We start from the raw sequence: 20,716 nt of genomic DNA on the forward strand, positions 1-20,716 counted from the left end.
TTTAATTATTCAAAATTATATTATATTATTTTTCGATTTAATTCTAGAGAATTACAGCAATTGAAACTAACTATAACCTAACCTTCAACAGACGAGTAATATTAAAAAATTGGAATTAGTAAAAAATTTATAAATTCAAAAGGAAGAAAGTAGAAATAGGCCGACTATCTGGCTTGAATCTAATACCCGGCGGATCCACCACTTTTTTTAAGATCCGGCCGTGTACCAGACAATGATGTCAAGTACTCGGCAGTGCCAGGTAATTCTATCGGGAAAAAAAAAGAAAAACTCAATACCAACAATAATAATTTAATACCGAACAAAAAACCTACTTAATAATAATTGGTAATTAAAATTGTATTGAGATCGGCCGTTTATCCTACTTTGCATTGTTTATTGATTGCTATGCTAAATTATTTGTTATTTCCATATATGTAGTTCTTGTGTTTACTTTATCTTGTGAATAAAAATACATTAATATGGCTGAACTGTTACAATATCTGTCGCTTATTGATATATCAGGTTTTGATTAAGAATAATTTTGTCACCTCGCAGCCTTTTCGAGCTTTTCCACACTCGTGTATTTTTAGTTTTTTAATAGTGTGACAGACCATTCATTAATTGACATTGTCGACGTCGAAAATTACATAATATCAAAGACCGCATTTGGAATAGCTGCAGTGCAAACTATATAAGGAGGAGCATGGGAAGAAGGAATGACTAACAAACTTTTTTCATTTCGACGTAAATCTTGGAAAGATCTATAGAAATCCATTTATCGATCGATTCCTATTGTAAGAATCGATCCAGTGTTTCCGATTCTTTATATTCTTATTCCTTCTTTTTGAAGTGAAACTTCTTTACGAACGATAGGGTAAGTTCGTTTCATGCGAGTTGCTATGTAACGAAATCATGCAACGGATGTCCCCCCTCTACTCGGTCACGTGGTCGAGTTCGTAATGGTGATCGCTTGAGCCGTGAGCGCGCTTCAATGCAACGTTCGTTACAGACAACTCCGATAATACCATTAAACCAATTCCTTAACCCCTATCCCGGTATGTTTGTGTGTTTGAAGAAGTTTTACTTCAGTAGTGTGTTGTATAATTATACGTATTTTTTTTTAATTTATCCGAAGCGCTAATAAAATAAGCTTCTCTTCGTCATTCTTCTGCGACTTTATTGTAGTAACTGCTTCTTTAAATTTGAAATAGATATACGTTACTATATCGAAGCGCTGCAAAATGTGGTTCGTGTGAAAAGGCTCTTAGTGTTTATAAATATTGTAGGCCCGTTTCAACGCTTCTAATTCTGTTGTTAAAAATCCGCCAACCAAGAAGTAACATGTCATTGGTTTCGTGTTTAAACGATTTTTTGAACGGGACTTAATGTGATTTGGGACGTTTGAGAGGAGTAACCATAGTGCTTTTGCCGGGTACTCGGTTATCACTATTCGCTGCTGAACGTCCAAATGGTCGATTGTCGAGTCACTCGCTTTCTCAAATAAATGTGAAGAAGGACAAATACTTTAATAATTTATTTTTAATAGTAATCTGTGCAATATTGTTTCTACCTGTTAAGTGCTCTTCAAAAGGATAAAAAAATAATAATACCAATCTCTTTCTGAATTTTCAATTCTTTGCGTAGATATGTAGATACCTATAAGGCACCAATTACAACATTCCGCAAACAAAGCCATAAAACTGCACTTATTATTTTTTTTAACATTTTTATGAGCTTTTCATTTTCTTTTTTTACCTTGTCTTGAAAATGTCGAAAACAATGTATTTTGACCTATTTTGATCTATGTTTATACTTTCCATCCTGGTAATTATTCATCCTAGATAAATAGCTCAAAGATAATCTAAATAAAACTAGCAATCTTCAAACAAATGAATATGTAGTTACAACGTCGCTAAAAGGATTAAGCAAAAAGGATAAAAGTATTTATGGTATAATCTTTATTAGACATCGTTAGATATAATTATTTTTTATTTGAACAGTAAATTCATTCATAAATTAAGTTTAGTAATAATTTAATAGTGTATTTAAGTTCTTCAATAATTAGTGTAAATAAATAGTTTTTGTCGTAGAAGTTAATTTTGTTAAACCCACGAGCATTATAGTATCATGGAGTAAACAACAACCGATTGCGATATTTGAAAAAAAAATACGCTTACATTTACAATTCATAAAAGATATTAGCTATAAAAAATATGGCAAAGTCGCAAGAGGTGAGAGGGAGACTAAGCACATATAATGTACACAGTTCACCAATTTTACTTTAATTTTTTTCTAGTTGCTGGTTTTTTATTTTGGTCATTGATCGCAACTAATCCTTTACAANATCGATTTTTATTTGCATGCATTTCCGCATTCGACCCCTAATACTCATCCATCATTCAACCAAATCTACGTTTTTAAGGCAGAGATATCCGGCGTATTGTCCCAATTTATACTTATCCGGAATCTCAATAGGAATCTACTATCTCGCAACTGTGATACTTTGAGCTGTTCTCAAGCCAACTTTCTACATCGTTCGATGTCAAGTCGTCGTTCGAGGGCAACTCAGTTAATGGCTCCATTTCGCTTGCACGCCCGTTGGGGGATGAATAGTCGTTGTTGTCTTTGTACTTGTCGCGACTCCTGTCGCTGAGAAAGGAATCTGGAGACATGGGACCTAAGAAGATAATTGCCATTAAGTTTCCACGAACCTTTATTCTCCTAAACTGCTGCAAACGCTATAAGAAGCTCGAGAAAATTGCTCAAGTAAATGACGTGGTTTTTATATCGACGATAGAGTTTCATCTCATAATTGGAATTTCTTTTGTCACAAAAATAACAATTATTAATCATTTATACATACACATATATATAACAATCACATAGATTCTTTGAATTTTATTATTTTATAGAAACAAAAGAAACAGTTTTTAATTTTTTTGCACAAATTGTGGTTAAAACTAAATTTGATCGACGACTTACTGTTTCAGACTCGTATTTTGTAAGAAAATTCATTTAATACTTAACGTAAGAACTCTGAAAGATACTTGTTTTGTTTCTGAATTATTTTTTTCAAAAGATTTACAAAGGATTTCACTATTCACAGTATTTTGCATTTTACACATTATTATCGGTGTTATTATCAAATTAAACTTCTTAAAAAGCCAAAAAGGTTGTTCTCAAGGTACTGTTTTTAAATTTGGTAGTCATAGGTAGTTTTTACTGTGACATACTCATAATCTGTTTAGGTACCTCAGAGGATGTGGATAAAGTAAATGAGTGACTTAAAAGTTGAATAACTCACTCACTGGTTTCAAATGATATCTCACATCAATACCAAATTCGCAAGACAATGTCCTTTTTGATGTTAATTGAGTGTAAACAATGTTTTGCCAAATGTAGGGTACTAAGTTTCGTCCAATAACTTGAAAAACTTGGACTGAAAAGGTGAATCCACGGAGACATTTGATATTATTTGATGTGGAATATAATTATAAACCAATAAGATACTGACTTATAAACCGCCTGTATCACTCCATGTTTTAATCCAACAGTGGAAAACATCATTTTAATTATTCAACATTTATGACTTATCCAATATTCAGGTACTCGCACTATTTTCAAAATAAATAGTTATTCATACATGAAGTTATTTTAAATTATGTAACTTATTTAAAATAAAGCTGTCTGAATTTGGACGTTTGACCTTTGGGCATACACAATAATTCAGGAACAGAATTATTACAAGAAATGTTTTAGGAAATTGTTCCATTGTTAATTCACACATTTTTATTCCTGCTAAAATAATTGTCAGTACTTGTACTTTAACGTAATAACGATGTTTCGGAGAAAAAATTCACGTCGAAGGCAAAAACCTTTTTTTACCAATAGAGACCACATTTATTAACTGGATAGATAAATGTGACTTTTGTGAAATTATTACAGTTTTTAGGTTGTCTTATCAATTCCAAATAACTTAAATTTAAGGTAATAAAGTACCATCAGAACTGCAGGATTCCAGAACATTAAATATCAATTAATACAAAGACCAGCTTTTCTGAAGGCCTCGCAAGAAATTCATGGTGGTCGCCTTCACCACTAAAAAACGATTCAGTAGAAGCTGACTTACGAATTTGTGCAGTTGTCGACGTTTAACTATTTTTAGACGTAAAATCACTAGTAACTCGAAATGGTGCATTTTTTTCGAAAAAACATCAACAAACAAAGTATTTTCAAAACCTACCTATAGTTTTAAAAGTATTGATACATTAGGTATACAACAACAAAATCAAGGTCTTGAGACAAGACTAAAAATAAAACAAAATAATACCAAAACCACGTTTACAAAAATAATACGAGAACAAAACAAGATTCAAATATAATAAGACCTGTAGTTCTTAGGCTTTCACGGCCGGCGTTTATCTTTGTTGTGTCTTCTTCCGGGCTTTTTGGACGTAGTTTGTGGAATCTTGCTTTTCCAAACGTTTCGCTGACGGCATCTTTAGTGGTGACTGGGCAGGTGCTGAGTCGTAACTGATGCAGTTTGAGAACGGCTTACCCTGAACCATAAAACCACTTACCGTAACGAGTACAGTATAAGAAGGATAACCCGTTCTCAAACTGCATACCGAGCGGAATGGCCTAACGGTTTAGACCATTGCTTAGCATTCGGGAGGACGCCAGTTCGATTCCGGGTCCGTTTGCCTTGGTCCATGTTTTTCTGTGGTTTCCTTGGATCACTTAGGCAAATGCTGGGGCAGTAATATTCCACAGATAATCTTTCATTCTCTTCCGTCTCATCTTTTTCACCCGAGCCACCACCCACCCATTCCCACGATTCCTGAAAGGAGGCTGAAGAGGGCCTTCCGCCCTACCTTCCGGCATAGTCCGGAGGGACTGCCCGGCCACCAGCACTACTGTCTGGTGGGAATGAAACACCCAAAAATTTTTTTTTTCAAACTGCATCAATTACGACTCAGCACCTGTCGAGTGACCACTGAAAATGCCGTCAGCAAAGAACGGCGAAACGTTTGGAAAAGCAAGATTACACGGACCACGACCAAAAAAGCCCGGAAGAAAACACAGCATCGATAATAAGACCTTTTTCCAAACAATATGGTATGTCTTGTCTTGCAGCAGCCCTACATACTTTACCTATTATTAATATTCAAATTATGTTAAGATACTGTGTTCTGTGAAAACAACACATTCGTTATTTCGCATAAAATTGAATAAAAACAATTAATTATTGTCTGATAACAAATAGTAATTTAATTTTTTAATTTTAACAATATGATAAGTACGAATTTGTCACAGATTAGCTCTAACAAGTACTTGATATGAATGGGAGCACTAAATAATGCTAAGTTTCTGAAGCAAATGGCAAATTAGATTGTTGGAGCCTCAATTTAAAAAACTACGACTTACTGATTTAATGTAAGGGTGTAATTGTGAAATCAAGTGTAGCATTCTTGTGAGTTAGAAAGCATTTCATTATCAGGCATTACATGCAACTATGTAATGTTAAGTGTACGTATCATATATTCGTGTTTATGTGACAAATGAAACGATAAATATGCTTGAGATAAATAAAACAGCACGACATAAAATAATTAAGAAAACGACTTTTCACGTTGGGCTCTAATCTTAAAAGCAAATTAGTGAATGCATTAAATGTCTTTGACACAACCAGCACAATTGTTAATTCTTTACAGTACAAAAAAATCAAACGGACTTGTGTGGAACTAATATAAATAAAACGTTCACACCTTTAAGTAACGATTCGTATCGATACACTAGGTGTCAACCTCTGGGAATGAGTTTTTGGTATTTTAATATGAAATTTTGAAGTTATCGACATTTATAACTACAGACTGTCTCATAATAAGAGGATACCGCAGGGTCGAGTCGCCTTCAATAAAAAGAAGTCACTTCTACGCTCGCGAACGGTTTATTTAGAAATTCGAAAAATATTGTTAAAGGTGTATGCTTGGAGCACGGCGCTGTACGGGTGCGAAAGATGGACAGTGGGCGCGGCGGAAAACAAAAGGTTAGAAGCGTTCGAAATGTGGTGTTACAGGCGAATGATGAGGAACCGTGGATAGAGAAGGTTAGAAATGAGGAGGTATTAGAAAAAAGAGTAAGAGAACAGAGGACTCTATGGAAGTCAATAAAAAATAGGCGAGATAGGTTAGTAGGACACCTTCTCAGGCACGATGGTCTAGTCGGAGACATATTAGAGGCAGAAACGAAAGTTAGGAGGGGAAGAGATAGACCTAGATAAGATTACTGTTCACAAATAGTTAAGGATGTGGGTTGTTCTAGTTTTAGGGAAATGCAAAGATTAGTTGAGGATAGGAAAGAGTGGAGGTGCGTGTCCAACCAGTTTTAGTACTGTCGACCTTATGATGACGATGATTCGTTAAAGAGCGCCAAAGGTACCAAAAAAATCGTTTTTCTTCAATTATTCAATAACGCTTCGTACGATTTTAATCTTCGGTACATGGATATGTATATGAAAGCACTACTATTTCTGATATAAACATTAATTTTCTTGAAATAAGGCAAAAGTGAATATCACCAATACCCCTGTTCAAAACTTTCTTGAAGGGTTGTTGATTGTTTTTTGGAAAAGTACATACCTTAGCTACATGTTTTATCTTATTAAAAAATCATACCTGCAACAATTATAGAAAAAGCTCCTGTTGGATGATTTCCGAAAACAATATTCTTAAAAAGTAGACAGTTTTTTTAATAACTGAGACACATTTCGCAGAATTTGAGTAAGATTACAACACGTAAAATTCTAATTTTTGATGCGCTTATTTGTTATTATTATTATAATTACTATTATGCACTATGAAGGTCAAAAATCAACAAATAAGAAGATAGACTAAGACATGAAGGGCTAGTTTGGGACATACTAGAAGCAACAACAGCATTAAAACAGAAGTTAACCTGGTTTATGCACACTTAAGGATGTGGAATGTTCTTATTTTAAGAAAATGCGAAAATTTGAGAATAGAAATGAGTGGAGATGCGTGTCTAGTCTGTTTTTGTACTCCATGATGATACCAATTTTACTAAGATACGGCGAAGGTATAAAATCTTATATACTTTCTGTAATTCGTATTTCTAGACTTGCTGACAGCAACTCGCTTCGCTGAATTTAGATTCTCACGTATTCTACAAAGCGGGTGGTTAGTAGTCAACTTGCATACCTAAACAAACACCAGATTGAAGAAATCTCGATCATTGTAGGAGATTATAAACGTATTTTATTATAATTTGATAATAGTCGACATGAAAATGCTCTATAGTAGGTACTCTCACAAACCAGTTCCCCCACTCACACATAATGGTCATCGAATATTTCCGATTTTTCAATTTTTTCGAATCAGTTTCCTCTAAAACCTTCTACTTGTGTACAATCCTAAAGATTCGAAAAGATCTTAGCTGACAACCACGCTTACAACATTCACTAACATACTAATATATTCTCACTGATTCTTAACAGGTGTTTGTGTGATCGACGGTGGAATCACAAACCACACACACACTCACCAAACTTGACAAATCTTGAACACTAGGAAATTGTAAACATATTTTAGATTTAGAGTATCTTGATCAAAATATGAACAAAATGTATTAACATAACAAGGTATCCCCACCACTCGCACATAACGATTGTCGAATATTCGAGAAAGTTCTCAATTCTTCTGGACAAATCCACTTCGGAATTTTCTACTTGAGGATAATTTATATTTATTTATAATTTATAATAAATCTGAGCGAGTGTTTGGTGGTCGGTGGTCGGTGGTCGACCTAGGAGCCCACACACACGGAACTGAAGAAATTTCGAACGTCATAGAAATTTCCAAACATGCTTTAGAACACCATAGTCGAAATATATATATATGTGCAATGTCCTGTCAGAAGATATCGTCACCAGTCACACGTAATAACTAATTCTCGAATATTCCAGAATGTTCTCGATTCTTCCGGATCAATCCACTCTGGAACTTCGTACATTTGTACCATTCTAGCTCATAATCATGCTAGAAACATTCATGAACATTCTAGGACATTCTCACGGACACTCACGTCTATTTTCATTTATACCTACATATATATTGCTTATATTAATTTTCGGTAATATATAAACATAACAAAAGGCATTGATTAATATAATTAACCTAAATCTGTAAGATAACTACTGAAAAAACGTAAGTATCGGACCTGTTTATGAATTCAAAAGTTTCAAACAATTTCACTCGTAAGAGTTTCTATTCTAGTATTTTCTATGCTAATAGAACTTTTATACTATGCGATCCTATCAAATTTACTGCAAAATAGTGCTTGCAACGCTAACTTAGCTAGAATTAGAACAGCCCTAACTTTCTTTTTTTTGTGCAAGCTTAATGTCATCAGCAAAATTGCAACTTTTCTACCCTACGAGTGCGCTATTTCATGAATTCAAGCAAAATAAACTCACAGAGAGAAGTGTATCGCTTAACGTTCGAATTTAATAATTTTCACTCATTGACATTTCCCAGAAATGTCTTATGTCGACTGAAAAGTATTATTTGTACAAGAGAGTGACTCAGTTGGTTGAAATATAATTTCACTTACCCGAATTTTTGTTCCTGATTCTTACTGGCGATTTATATTCACCACCTGAAGTCAATGATGATGTTATACTAGGCAAACGGATGTCCAAATGGGAGCCCTTCGCGGTGACGATTTTATTGTTCATTGCATAAAGCTTTGTAGTAATATCTCTCGCAATAAGGGTAGTTAATACGGTGGCCAGGTATGGTTCTTTCACAAACAAATACTCTAACGACGATCGCTGCCAGTATAAATATCTGCAAGAGCTAGTGGCAACTATAGAGACCTAGTAATAAAGTACAATAATTAAAAAATATAAGAAAAATCTGTAGAGATTTGCCACTAAATGGATTCAATAATTTTTGAGAAGTTTTTTTTAGTGTTTCTTATGATTAGGAAGGCTATACCTAATGTCAGTCCATTTTAACATTTTGAATTTTTGATATAATGTTTGGTTTTTTTGGTCAATTCAATTTGTAGATGTTATATTGATAGCCTTTTTGTGTAAATTAGTTGGACCTTTCATGGTTGAACTAGAAGATGTAGCCAAAAATGAAAATTTATAGTTTAGCCAACGTTTCTCTCCTCTTCATTTCGTCCGTTTGATCCTTCTCTTCCCAGTCACCACCCCCATTCCTGTAAGAAGGCTCCACTCTACCCTCTGCCTATCAGCATTAGTAACTGATTAGAATGAAAAACGTAAACGTTTTAGAGAATAAATAATTCACCAATCTTTCCTTTATTATAAAATTATTGGTGTTAATCGTCTGTAAAAACTTTAAATTTAAATCAAATAGCAGTTCCATATGTAAATATTGTGAACAAACTATAATTATGAAATAAATGTAACTCTTTTCAACTCCACAACAGAAATAGAAGTTAGAAACATTTGTTCGCCGATAATAACATAAAAATCTTTAATAATTAATACAATTAATGGCAAATCTCTATGAATGGAATTTACAAAGCTATCTACATTTTTTTTTAATACTGTTCACAAGAAAATTACTGAAAGATTCCGGAAATAATCAAGAACATTCCACAAAATTATCCAAAAATCTCAGTAGTGATTTATGTATATTAAGTAAATTATACAAATACGTAGATAAATAAGCGGTTGTTGGAATAAACGTTTTTGATGTATTATTACTGAGTTAAATAAGCTAATACCAGAACACTCGTTACAATTTGTTATAATTTCTGCATGTCTGGCTTCCACTACCAGGCAAGAACAAGAATATCGGAAAGTATTAGCACCTAAGCTACGAGGGTGGATTGATAAGTTTCCGGCCTGACCAAGAAAAACAAGGTTTTTAAAAATTTTTTTTTTTTATTTCTCAACATAATCTCCTCCAAGGCTGATACATTTCTCATAGCGGTGTTCGAGTCTATTAATGCCATCTCTATAGACTGATTCGTCAAGCTCCTCAAAATAACCATTTACAGCTTCGATTACTTCTTCATTGTCCGCAAATCTCTTACCGCCAAGCCATTTTTTGAGATTAGGGAACAGAAAATAGTCACTCGGGGCTAGGTCTGGAGAGTAAGGAGGGTGCGGCATCAATTCAAACTTTAGATCGTTGATTTTAGCCGTCGCAACGATTGACGTGTGCGCTGGTGCGTTATCGTGATGAAACAAGATTTTTTTCTTCGCCAGATGAGGTCGTTTAATTTTCACCTCGTGGCTCAAACGTTGCAATAAGTCTGCGTAGTATTGACCAGTGATAGTATTACCCTTTGCAAGGTAATCAATGTATATAATACCTCTTGCATCCCAAAAAACAGTAGCCATAACCTTGTTCGCCGAAAAAATTGTTTTTGCCTTCTTTGGAGTTGGTTCCCCTGGTCCAATCCACTGTTTAGACTGTTCTTTGGTTTCAGGAGTGTAGTGGTGGACCCACGTTTCGTCAACGGTTACGAATCGACGCAAAAATTCGCTTGGATTACGCTTATACAATGACAAATTTGCGGTAGAAATGTTTTTTCGAATCAATTTTTGGTCGACTGTTAGCAAACGCGGCACCCATCTTGCACAGAGCTTTTCCATATGCAAATGTTGGTGCAAAATATGTTGCACACGTTCATATGACATCTTACAGGTCTCAGCTATCTCACGCACTTTCAATCTGCGGTCTCCCAGCACTATTTGATGAATTTTTTCGATCATATCTGGAGTTGTGACCTCAACGGGGCGTCCTGAGCGAGGCCCATCAGAGGTGCTCACACGACCCTTTTTAAACTCGGAAACCCACTGCTTAACGGTTGAATATGACGGGGAGGATGTCCCCAGTGTTGAGTCCATCTCTTTTTTAATTTCCTTCGGCGTTAACCCCTTCAAATAAAAGTATTTGATGACAGCACGATTTTCCTGCTTTTCCATTTTTACGAAAACCACAGAGGCGTCTTGTTCAGCGTGCTGTCAAACCTACACTAGCAAGGAGATCGGGCTGAAACTATAGCTACAAGCTATCCAAGGATGGTACTATAGAATGTCACCTCAAGGTAGGCCTAGTGGCGTCATCTCTTGGTTAGGCCGGAAACTTATCAATCCACCCTCGTATATACTGGCAGATCAACAGCCAAATTTGCATAAATCAAAAATACATGGTTGTAAGAACTTTTTCCGAGATGGCACCCTACAGTTATGACGATCAGAATTGACATAGTCTGCAAAAAATTATCTTTGAGAATGGATGTTTCTTCTTTCTTGTTTCCACTGAGGGCTGTAGTAATTTGCTGCGTTTTGAACACGCCCTTGTTAAGTTAGGAAATGCGTCATGAGTAGTACAAAGTGAAAAAAGATAACCGAATAACAGTAAGCGGTGCAGCAGTTAGAGGTTGCTTAGGTACGCAAAAGATCAGGATCGGCTTTATAACTGCCTGCTTGAAATTATATCTTAAAATTAACCTAAATTTAATTTCAATAAACTGATCATACCTTGAATTTGTCGTCAACTGTATTCCTACTGGATTCAAATTCAGGCGAATCGAGGAACTCACAAGGAAGTATGGGGTGCAGAAACTGATTATCCGATAAGACGTTGCACTGCATGAAAATGATAATTAGCAAATTATAATTATTCATCTATTTAATAAGTACTTAAAGCTCTTCCATTCTGAAGTTTCTTAACAAAATGTATCAAAAGATAATCCAGTCAACCACTAAATTTACTTTTAAATATAACGTGTCTTTATGATATCATTGGATCATTGAGCAACCTTTATAATTAGGTATTCCAATGCGCAAACTTAATAGTTTCATTGATCATCATCATTTGACACCTTACACGAAAACCACAAGGAAAACATGTTTTAACTGGTAAATTTATTTAACTACTCGCCAATTGCTATGACCAAGTCGGTCATTTTCTAGACTAAAAAAAATGTAATAATTTCTGTGCCTACTGTTGTAAATGACCTACTGGGTTAAAACAATTGTCAAGTCGTTAAATAAATTATCAGTCGCAGCATTCTTGTTTTGTGCTTCACATTATCATGATGTTTTTTCAATAATACAACTATGATAGTTTAAATATTTAATAACATCTTGGTTTTTACCTTTCCAGACAAGAGAAGACCTAATCGGTCAGTTCTCGTTAAATTCTGCATCGCATAAGCTTCTCCAGCATGCAATGACATAATTTGAGCAAATTCGGAACTCACCATACGTTTGAACTGAAGTCTTGATACCTTCAAAACAAATTAATCAAAATGTAGTACATTCTTATACAGAGATTTTTTTAAACGCAATGGTCTCTCTTATTGTTATAGTATAAATATTATTATCAGTATAACTGTCAAAAATTCCTCATCTATAAACCAAGCAAGTACTTCTATAGGAACAGTCTAAAAGAATCATTGTTGAAATATATCCACAACTAACAGACTAAAGAAGTAAAGTTTTAAAAAATGCTTTTGTTTGCTTTTAATTCATTTTTCACATACAGTAAAAGCTCTTTATTCGCGGGGTATACGTTCCATAAATATGCGGCAAATACGGAAACCGTGGATATGGAATGGTAATTAGTATGGAATCATAGGGGATACGTTCTAAGGTTCCAAAATAAAACCAATGTGTATCAACATAAAATCAATGTATTGATAAATTTGCAATTGAAATTAATCGTTATAATCAACTTTAGGCAAAAGTTTAAAAAATTTAGTGATTTTTTATTGTATTGAATTTTGAGATTAGTCCACTCGGTTACATCTTTTATAAAATTCGCCTCGCCAAGAACAGTACTCAAAAGATGCCGAATCCTTTTCTATTCGGTTAGACCTTTTATAAAAGCCGCTTCCAACTGTACGTACTCAAAAGATGCCGATACTTTAAGGGGATTCAGATTATCTTTTCTAGATATCATGAGTTTAATGTTTGGAACAGAGGTTTGAAATTTTGTACTAAGATAGATAAAACTTTGTTCTAAAGTCTATAGGCCATTTTTTATGTTTTATTGAAAATACGTGTCCTACAAGAAGCATCAACTTTAAGCACTTGTAGGGACTTTTACTGTACTATTTAATCTTATTCCCCTATTTTGTATTTAACTCTTTTTAATGAAAGCAATACTGGGGTTTAAATTTATTTTATTTAAAAAGCAATAGCCAATCTTTCGCCCAGGTTGTTTGTACTTTTTCAGGGTTACAATTCAGTTTTATTATCAGATTTACTGCAAAGACTAAATGATGACAAAATAGTAAAATAAATACCTTGAAAGGGGAAAATAAGGTATGGTAAACTTCTTCAAGTTCTGCATCAAATTTAACTGGTCGTAATTGGTACAAAATGTGAAAGACGTGCGCCATATTTAACAGCATAAATGCGAAGTTCCATGTGAATACATCTGGTGCACAAATAACATTCCAAGCCCATGTTGAAAATAACATTAAACCTACAAAATGTAACATGTACCTACTTAGTTTAGAATAATCGATTCGCTTTCATAATGCTTACCAAGAATTAACCAACAATGCATAAAAAGTACTCCCTTTTTAGAACACGGTGAAGCATATGCAATGGAAAAGCAGCAATTTGCCAACTGAAACATTAGATGCTGAGGTTCTTTCCAATAATCGCACCATGGCCACAAAGTTTCTTAAAAAACCACACATTTATTTTTAAGCAGGAGAAATACTTCATCCAGTATTACATTGATGACATTTCCTTATAAAATATTTATTCGGAAAATCTCAAAACCCTTCCAATACGTTCCTAATATTCTCTAATTATCCGTTATACGTAAAGAAAAGCAGGGTGTGTGAATGTTGTTTAATTAAGTAAGGTATCGGTGCTATGAATATTTCAATCTGGCTGGTATTGAAGTGGACAAAGAAACCTTCATAATAATATATACAAGCGTGCAAATAAGTGCAAAAGGGGGAATAATGAAAGCCCGTAATTATCCAGTTAAATTACATATATTAATGTATTAATTATTATTACGAGACGGGGGAACGTGGTAATATAACCATACCTAAACAGAGAGGTGCGGATAAGTGCGAACCATTTAGAACAATTTGCTTAACTTACTATGCGTCAAAATTCTTAACTAGAATTGTACAGAGGAGGATGGAAGAACTGTTAGGCGAAGATCAATTTGGGTTTAATAGAAGTAGAGGAACACGAGAGGCCGTTCTAGCTTTACGGGTAACAATAGAGAAAACGATAGAAAAAGGAAAGAGTGCGTACAGAAGATTTGTAGATTTAGAAAAAGCTTTTGAATATTTTAAATGTAGGGATGAGTTACAGAGATAGAAGAGTGATACTGAGTTTGTATAAAGAGCAACAGGCAGTTATAGCTAGGGATGCATCGTAGAGAAGTAAATATTAGGAAGGGAGTCAAACAGGGATGCACACTGTCATTGCTACATTTTAACCTACACATCGAAAACGCGATCAACATCACTAAAGACAGTACAACTGTAGGGATAGATATACAGTAGCAAGAGATTAGTATGCTTCGATTTGCAGGTGATACAACAGCATTAGCATTTAGCAAGGAGGAGTTAGAAATAGCTTTCAATAAAATGAAAGCGGTATTGACAAAACAGTATTGTTCGAAAATAAATAAAAGTAAAACAAAAATACTGGTATACAAGGGAAAAAAAGTAGGGAAAGAGCGAATGTAAAGATAGGAGATGAAAGATTAGAAGAAGTAGCTAATATTAGCTATCTAAGGAGTCAGATAAGTCAGGGCGGAAGGAGTAATAGGGATATAAAGCAGATGGTAGCGCAGGGTCCATTCACCTTCAATAAAAAGAAGTCACTTCTACGGTCGCGAATGGTTAAATTAAAAAAAAAGATAGTTAAAGATGTGGGTTGCTCTAGTTTTAGGGAAATTCAAAAATTAGCTCAGAATAGGAAATTATCTATTTACTTTAACTTGGTACTATGGTCCATGGTAAGACAAAAATTTTATGAAAAAGTCCTTCATCACCAAAAGGTTAAGACCCACTGTTCTATTATAGAATCGAACTTGTATAACTCTAACCTCTATAACATGAAATTTTATCTAGCTCAAATATTTTTTTATTCCCTTGACATAACAGGTCAATTGAAAAGTCCCCGGCCTAAAATAGTAAAACACATTTTTTTTTACAAAATTCGTTTTTTTTATTCAACATAATTCCCTTCAAGGGTGATACACTGATTATAGCGATCCTCCAACTTTTCGATACCATTTTTGTAGTACGATTTGTCCTTTGCTTCAAAATAGGCCTCAGTTTCGGCGATCACCTCTTCATTCGACGAAAATTTTTTCCCAACGAGCATTCTTTTGAGATCTGAGAACAGGAAGTAGTCGCTGGGGGCCAGATCTGGAGAATACGGTGGATGCGGAAGCAATTCGAAGCCCAATTCATGAATTTTTGCCATCGTTTTCACTGACTTGTGAGACGGTGCATTGTCTTGGTGAAGCAGGACTTTCTTTTTCTGCAAATGCGGTCGTTTCTCGGCGATTTCGTCCTTCAAACGGTCCAATAACGCTATGTAATAGTCGCTGTTGATGGTCCTTCCTTTTTCAAGGTAGTCAATGAAAATTATTCCACGCGCATCCCAAAATACAGACGCCATAACCTTGCCAGCCGACTGTTGCGTTTTTGCACGCTTTGGAGCGGGTTCATCGTGTGCAGTCCACTCCGATGACTGTCGATTGGACTTCGGAGTGAAATGATGGAGCCATGTTTCATCCATTGTCACATATCGACGCAAAAACTCGGGTTTATTACGCGTGATCATCTTCAAACACTGCTCTGAATCATCAACTCGTCGTTGTTTTTGGTCAAAAGTGAGCTCGCGCGGCACCCACTTTGCACAGAGCTTTCTCATACCCAAATATTCGTGAATGATGTGATGTATACGTTCCGTTGATATCTGTAGAGTGTCTGCTATTTCATTCAATTTCAATTTACGGTCATTCAAAATCATTTTGTGGATTTTTTTAATGTTTTCGTCCGTAACAGCCTCTTTTGGGCGTCCACTGCGTTCACCGTCTTCGGTGCTCATTTCACCACGTCTAAACTTAGCATACCAATCCTTGATGGTTGATTTTCCTGGGGCAGTGTCCGGAAATTCGTTATCAAGCCAAGTTTTTGCTTCAACTGTATTTTTTCCCTTCAAAAAGCAATATTTTATCAACACGCGAAATTCCTTTTTATCCATTTTTTTCACAATAACAAAAGTTGCTTCACTAAAAATGCTATAATTCACAAACTAATGATCCGACAGCCGTCAAATTTATAGACGCGTCTTTTGAAGGTTAGGATTAACTGAAAATCATATGGATTTAGTTCTGGTGCCGCCATCTATGTGTCAGACCGGGGACTTTTCAATTGACCCTATACAAGACAAACTCTTTCAATTTAAATTTCTCCACTTTTCTAACTCGAAAGGAGAACTGTTATCATCATAAATTTTCACTGCGACACTCAATATTACAAGTATAGTGAAAAACAGCAAAAAACACGGTTAGATTAGGATCATACGGCTACAGTAGGACAAAGTATCTACTTATATGTATCTTGAGGGCTTAACAACAGTAATAATCGGCAAACAAAACTTTTCTCTAACTCTAGGATGATTAAATTAAGTGTGACTGTATATCGAAAGTATAGGCGTACAACGGTTAAGATCTTTCACTTTATTTCATCCAAATAATTCCCAAAGTTTCGAACTCAAATTAGGTAGGTTTATGTATGAGACCTGTTGTTATAAAACTTATTTATGATATTAAAAATATTTTATAAGACTTTAACGTTTTAACGTCTATAAGCTCTAACATAAAATCAAAATATGTCTAATCAATATTATAATGAAAGCATGTGGAAATTCAATATTTTGTTTTCCATTGGTTTTTTTTTTCACATTCTTTAACACTACCTTGAACACAATTAGCGAAATAATTAATTATACTAATTAAAATCTCGAATAAAAATGTAAAAAGGTTTCTTTTGCCGTTGCCTTCCATTTGTTACAGTTAAAAATACGTTTTACGCTTATCTAAACAACAATTTATTATTTTTTTTCCAATTCCTCTGAGGCGTTTCGAATAGTAAACGAGAGCTTTGGAAACTTTTCAAATAATGATCTTATAAGGTATATAAAGTTCAATTTTAGATACTACAGTACTAAACAAACAAATGTGCGAAAAAAATGAATGAATGAATTACCTAATTTTTAGTTTAAAATTTTAGAGAAAACGAGTAACCGTCATTGTTACAAAAATGATAATCTAACATTTTGTCTCATTTAAAATAAAATGTTTTATTAAACATACCTGGAGGAATGGTATAATTTATAAATTTATCTTCATCCGGCCACGACAAATTTGTTATCAGATGGACATGAAGAACGTTGGGCTTTTTGATATTGGGTTCAAGACCAGAATATGCTTCGGGTCCAGGAGCCATTTTTAATGAGCCCTTCTTATTCAGGAGTTTCCGCTTTTCAAATAATTAGGTATATTTGTTTTATCCTGACAAACTACGTGTATTTACTGTGAGAGCTTTCGGAGCTTTTTAATCGATAATAGTAAGCTTTCAAAGCGCCATCTGAAATACAATTCGCAAACTTTATCATAAAGAAAATTCGTTTGTCCTTATCACGTAAAAGTTACAAACGTTTCTCATTCTGTAAACTACAACCAAAGCTTCTTAGAATTCTGTACCTCGTAATAAAAAAATGGAACGCAATTTTATGGGACCTTTTTGTTGTCCATCTTTCCGCTGAGTCTTTTCTGTTGACCTAGAATCTTGCAATTTGGTATACAAAGAAAATATCCCAAGATCATTTTAATTAATTTGTAATTTCTAATGAAAAATAGTCATTAATAGATAGATAGATAGATATCTTTATTGAAAACATTATTTTTTATGGTGTATTTACATTTAGGTACTCTATATCTACAGAAACATAAATTTTGCGAACTAAACATTTTTATTCTTCTTGCTTTTCTGCTATTTTCCTCCTCTATAATATTTCTCTTATCCTTTTTAGTCCATTCTCTCTTTCCATTTGAATTTCCTATTTTTTCAAAAAATAAAAAGTTCATATTGATCAAGCGTTCTGTCGAAACCGCCAGGTGCGGATCGCGATTTTGATCTTGTTGGATCTCATCAGCGCGTCGCAGATATAGTTTCGACAGAACACCGACCAACTCTACTTACTGCCTCGAGACGTACTACAAACGGCGTGGTGAACGCCTATTTTTTTGGTTCATTTCTTGTTATTCTACATCTCAAAGATATGTTCGAGCCTTTTAGATTCCAATTTATTTTCTTCACTTCTTCTTCTTCCCAGTACTTTGCCGTCTTATTCTCATTTGCCAATTTAAATCTTGCTGTTAAAACTAATTCGTTTTTTCACACTGGCTCTTTCGTCTTTCAAATTGTAGTATATTGAATTACTTAGTTTTATAAAAAAATATTTTTTACAATAAGTAGTAAGTACTAGAAACTGGGTATAAGGTAAGTGACTGAAAGCGTGAATACTGACTCATCAGGTAAAACTGGGCCAATGTGGCAATAACCGTAAAGGCACTTATTCGAGTTTACATGTACATATAGATGTAAAAAGACTAGGAAGAAGAAGAAGAGAGTTTGAAGAGTAAGAATAGTCGGAAAATAGTTTTGTAGAATGTACTAACTCAGGGGTTTTCCATATTGGAGGAAAGTGTAGTGGTAAAGAAAATAAACAAAATATTAAAATGCTCAAGTGGTTTTAGTGCACCAATAAACAATTAAAACAAATAAAAACTAAATTTATTACAAAATCCCTTTCAAGTTTCAGGTTTCTATTTTTTTTTTTCGTTTTTTGCTTATCAATGTCTTAAACATTCCAGCTCTTTCCATACATTTCCATTTATTCCCAGTTTCCATCTGTAGTGCTTAATTGTCCATCCTCTTTCCATTAACAATTTTTTTAATTTGAATATTTTTTTATTTTGTTCGCTATAATACAAGCGTAGTTTAAAAAAGTACAGCTGAAAAATTGAAAAATTAAAAAATGGTAAAGACATTGGTAATGGAAAAGTCGCAGTTGTCACCTTGACCGTATTCATTGTATTACCCACAGATTTCTGTCAGTTGAGAAAATCGAAAATGAAACTCATTCAGCGTGTTTTTCCAGACGTAGTGCAACAGTACAAAAACCACAATTGGCTGAGCGAACAAGCTATATCGGCGGCGAAAAACAAAGATGTCGATGATCTCAACGCGACCATTCAAAATTTCACTCCGGGTCAGTTGTTTTCCTTTAAATCAGTCGACATAGTTATCAACCAGGACGATGTCGTTAACTTCGAATTGTCTGAACTACCACCTCACAATTTGCAATTAAAAATAGGCAAAACTACAAAGGAGAGGATGTTTTGATTCTGCGTATACCGATGATCCCAACGTACTTGCTATTCAATTTTAAGCAGTTACAATTCCCCGTGCGTCTGACCCTTAGGATGACCATAAACAAATCACAAAGACAATCATTGGAAGTTTGTGGAATTTACATTACAACTATATGTCGCGCGTTCACGTAAAGGAAAGCCATCATCTTTATATATTTATGCACCGGAAAACAAAACTAAAAACGTAGTATATCAGAAAGCTTTAAATTGAATAAATGCATGTGTTTTTTATTAAGGTAAATTGTAGGTGATACGAAGTTCACCGGGTCAGCTAGTAATCGAATAAAACCCAAATTATACTCTCTCTTCCCTCAAACTCTCGTTGCTTCCCTGATTGTTGCAAAAACAACTTCTGGTGCAGTTCAACTATTAGTTATTATTGAATCATCATCAACAGAAGTTATTTATATAAAGAAAGACAGCGAAAGTAAAACAGAGTTTTATTTTTTTCTAACGGTTTAGTTGCTTCTAATTCACTGTTTATTACGTGGACATATCTGTTTCCAAATTTAAGAATTATATACAACTGAAGATCACATTTGGTAATTAAAATATATATTTGAACAAGTAAATAAATTTATAAAGTAGCAGCGTTACCGTTTTCTCTTTTAATTTTTATCTCATCATACTTTATACAATTAAAAAATCTCGGAAACCTTCTATTTCAAATAATAATTAAATATCAATTGGCAATAGTGAATTAATTTTACAATAATTTGCTAATGGTGATAAATTGTATACGTATTACAGCAATTAATTTTTACAACGAGCATGAGAACAGCCTACTGATTTACATGTGTATTTTGATAAGAAATTACTGAAATCAATGTCTTGCAAATTGACATTTAGGAACAACTGGATGGTAAAGCAAACTTTGAGATTTAATTAAAACAACTATCTTGTTTACATAGGTGTACTATTTCCATAAAAAAAATATTGTTTATAGAACACACGTGTATTTGTATAGGCACAGGTAGCATATACAGTTAGACGTTTTAATATTAACTAGCAAGTGAATATTTATTTTGTTTCGGTCAATTATTTACAATTCACTTATGAAAATCACTTGTCAAGGAGATAACAAAAGTGATAATACAATCTGGGGTTGATTATGAAATAGACAATTTTATTATTGCTTTTTTAATGGCTTCCTCTGCTTTCATGGTGTGATTCAACTTTTACCTTAATTTTGAATGTTATTAGTTCTC

General features: G+C 34.1%; 1 protein-coding gene across 4 annotated transcripts; it reads right to left on the reverse strand.

Moving 5' to 3' along the window:
* Positions 1-2,351: 2,351 nt before the first annotated feature.
* Positions 2,352-18,854, reverse strand: LOC108735982 (popeye domain-containing protein 3-like). Of its 4 annotated transcripts, none has more exons than XM_025980855.1 (8): positions 17,775-18,854; positions 17,385-17,658; positions 13,565-13,705; positions 13,321-13,502; positions 12,169-12,300; positions 11,549-11,656; positions 8,632-8,896; positions 2,352-2,677 (listed from the first exon to the last, which is right to left on the reverse strand). In XM_025980855.1, exons 2-8 carry the CDS (start codon positions 17,515-17,517, stop codon positions 2,469-2,471), a joined length of 1,170 nt encoding a protein of 389 aa, XP_025836640.1. In that variant the 5' UTR covers positions 17,518-17,658; positions 17,775-18,854; the 3' UTR covers positions 2,352-2,468. The 4 variants fall into 4 exon arrangements, with proteins under 4 accessions (XP_025836640.1, XP_025836639.1, XP_025836638.1 ...); XM_025980854.1 differs by having other exon boundaries at positions 17,728-18,854; XM_025980856.1 differs by adding an exon at positions 8,495-8,571 and having other exon boundaries at positions 2,592-2,677; positions 17,385-18,854.
* Between the last annotated feature and the right edge of the window lie 1,862 nt (positions 18,855-20,716).

Source organism: Agrilus planipennis, unplaced genomic scaffold, assembly GCF_000699045.2.
Source record: "Agrilus planipennis isolate EAB-ADULT unplaced genomic scaffold, Apla_2.0 scaffold4, whole genome shotgun sequence".
Lineage (NCBI taxonomy): Eukaryota > Metazoa > Arthropoda > Insecta > Coleoptera > Buprestidae > Agrilus > Agrilus planipennis.

Coding starts and splice junctions, on each gene's coding strand:
- LOC108735982 (XM_025980855.1), bottom strand. CDS start 17,517: ATGGCTCCTGGACCCGAAGCATATTCTGGTCTTGAACCCAATATCAAA. Junction 8,897..11,548: donor CAGTTGACGACAAATTCAAG/GTATGATCAGTT, acceptor CTTTATTACTAG/GTCTCTATAGTTGCCACTAG. Junction 2,678..8,631: donor AATCAGGAACAAAAATTCGG/GTAAGTGAAATT, acceptor TTATCTTCTTAG/GTCCCATGTCTCCAGATTCC.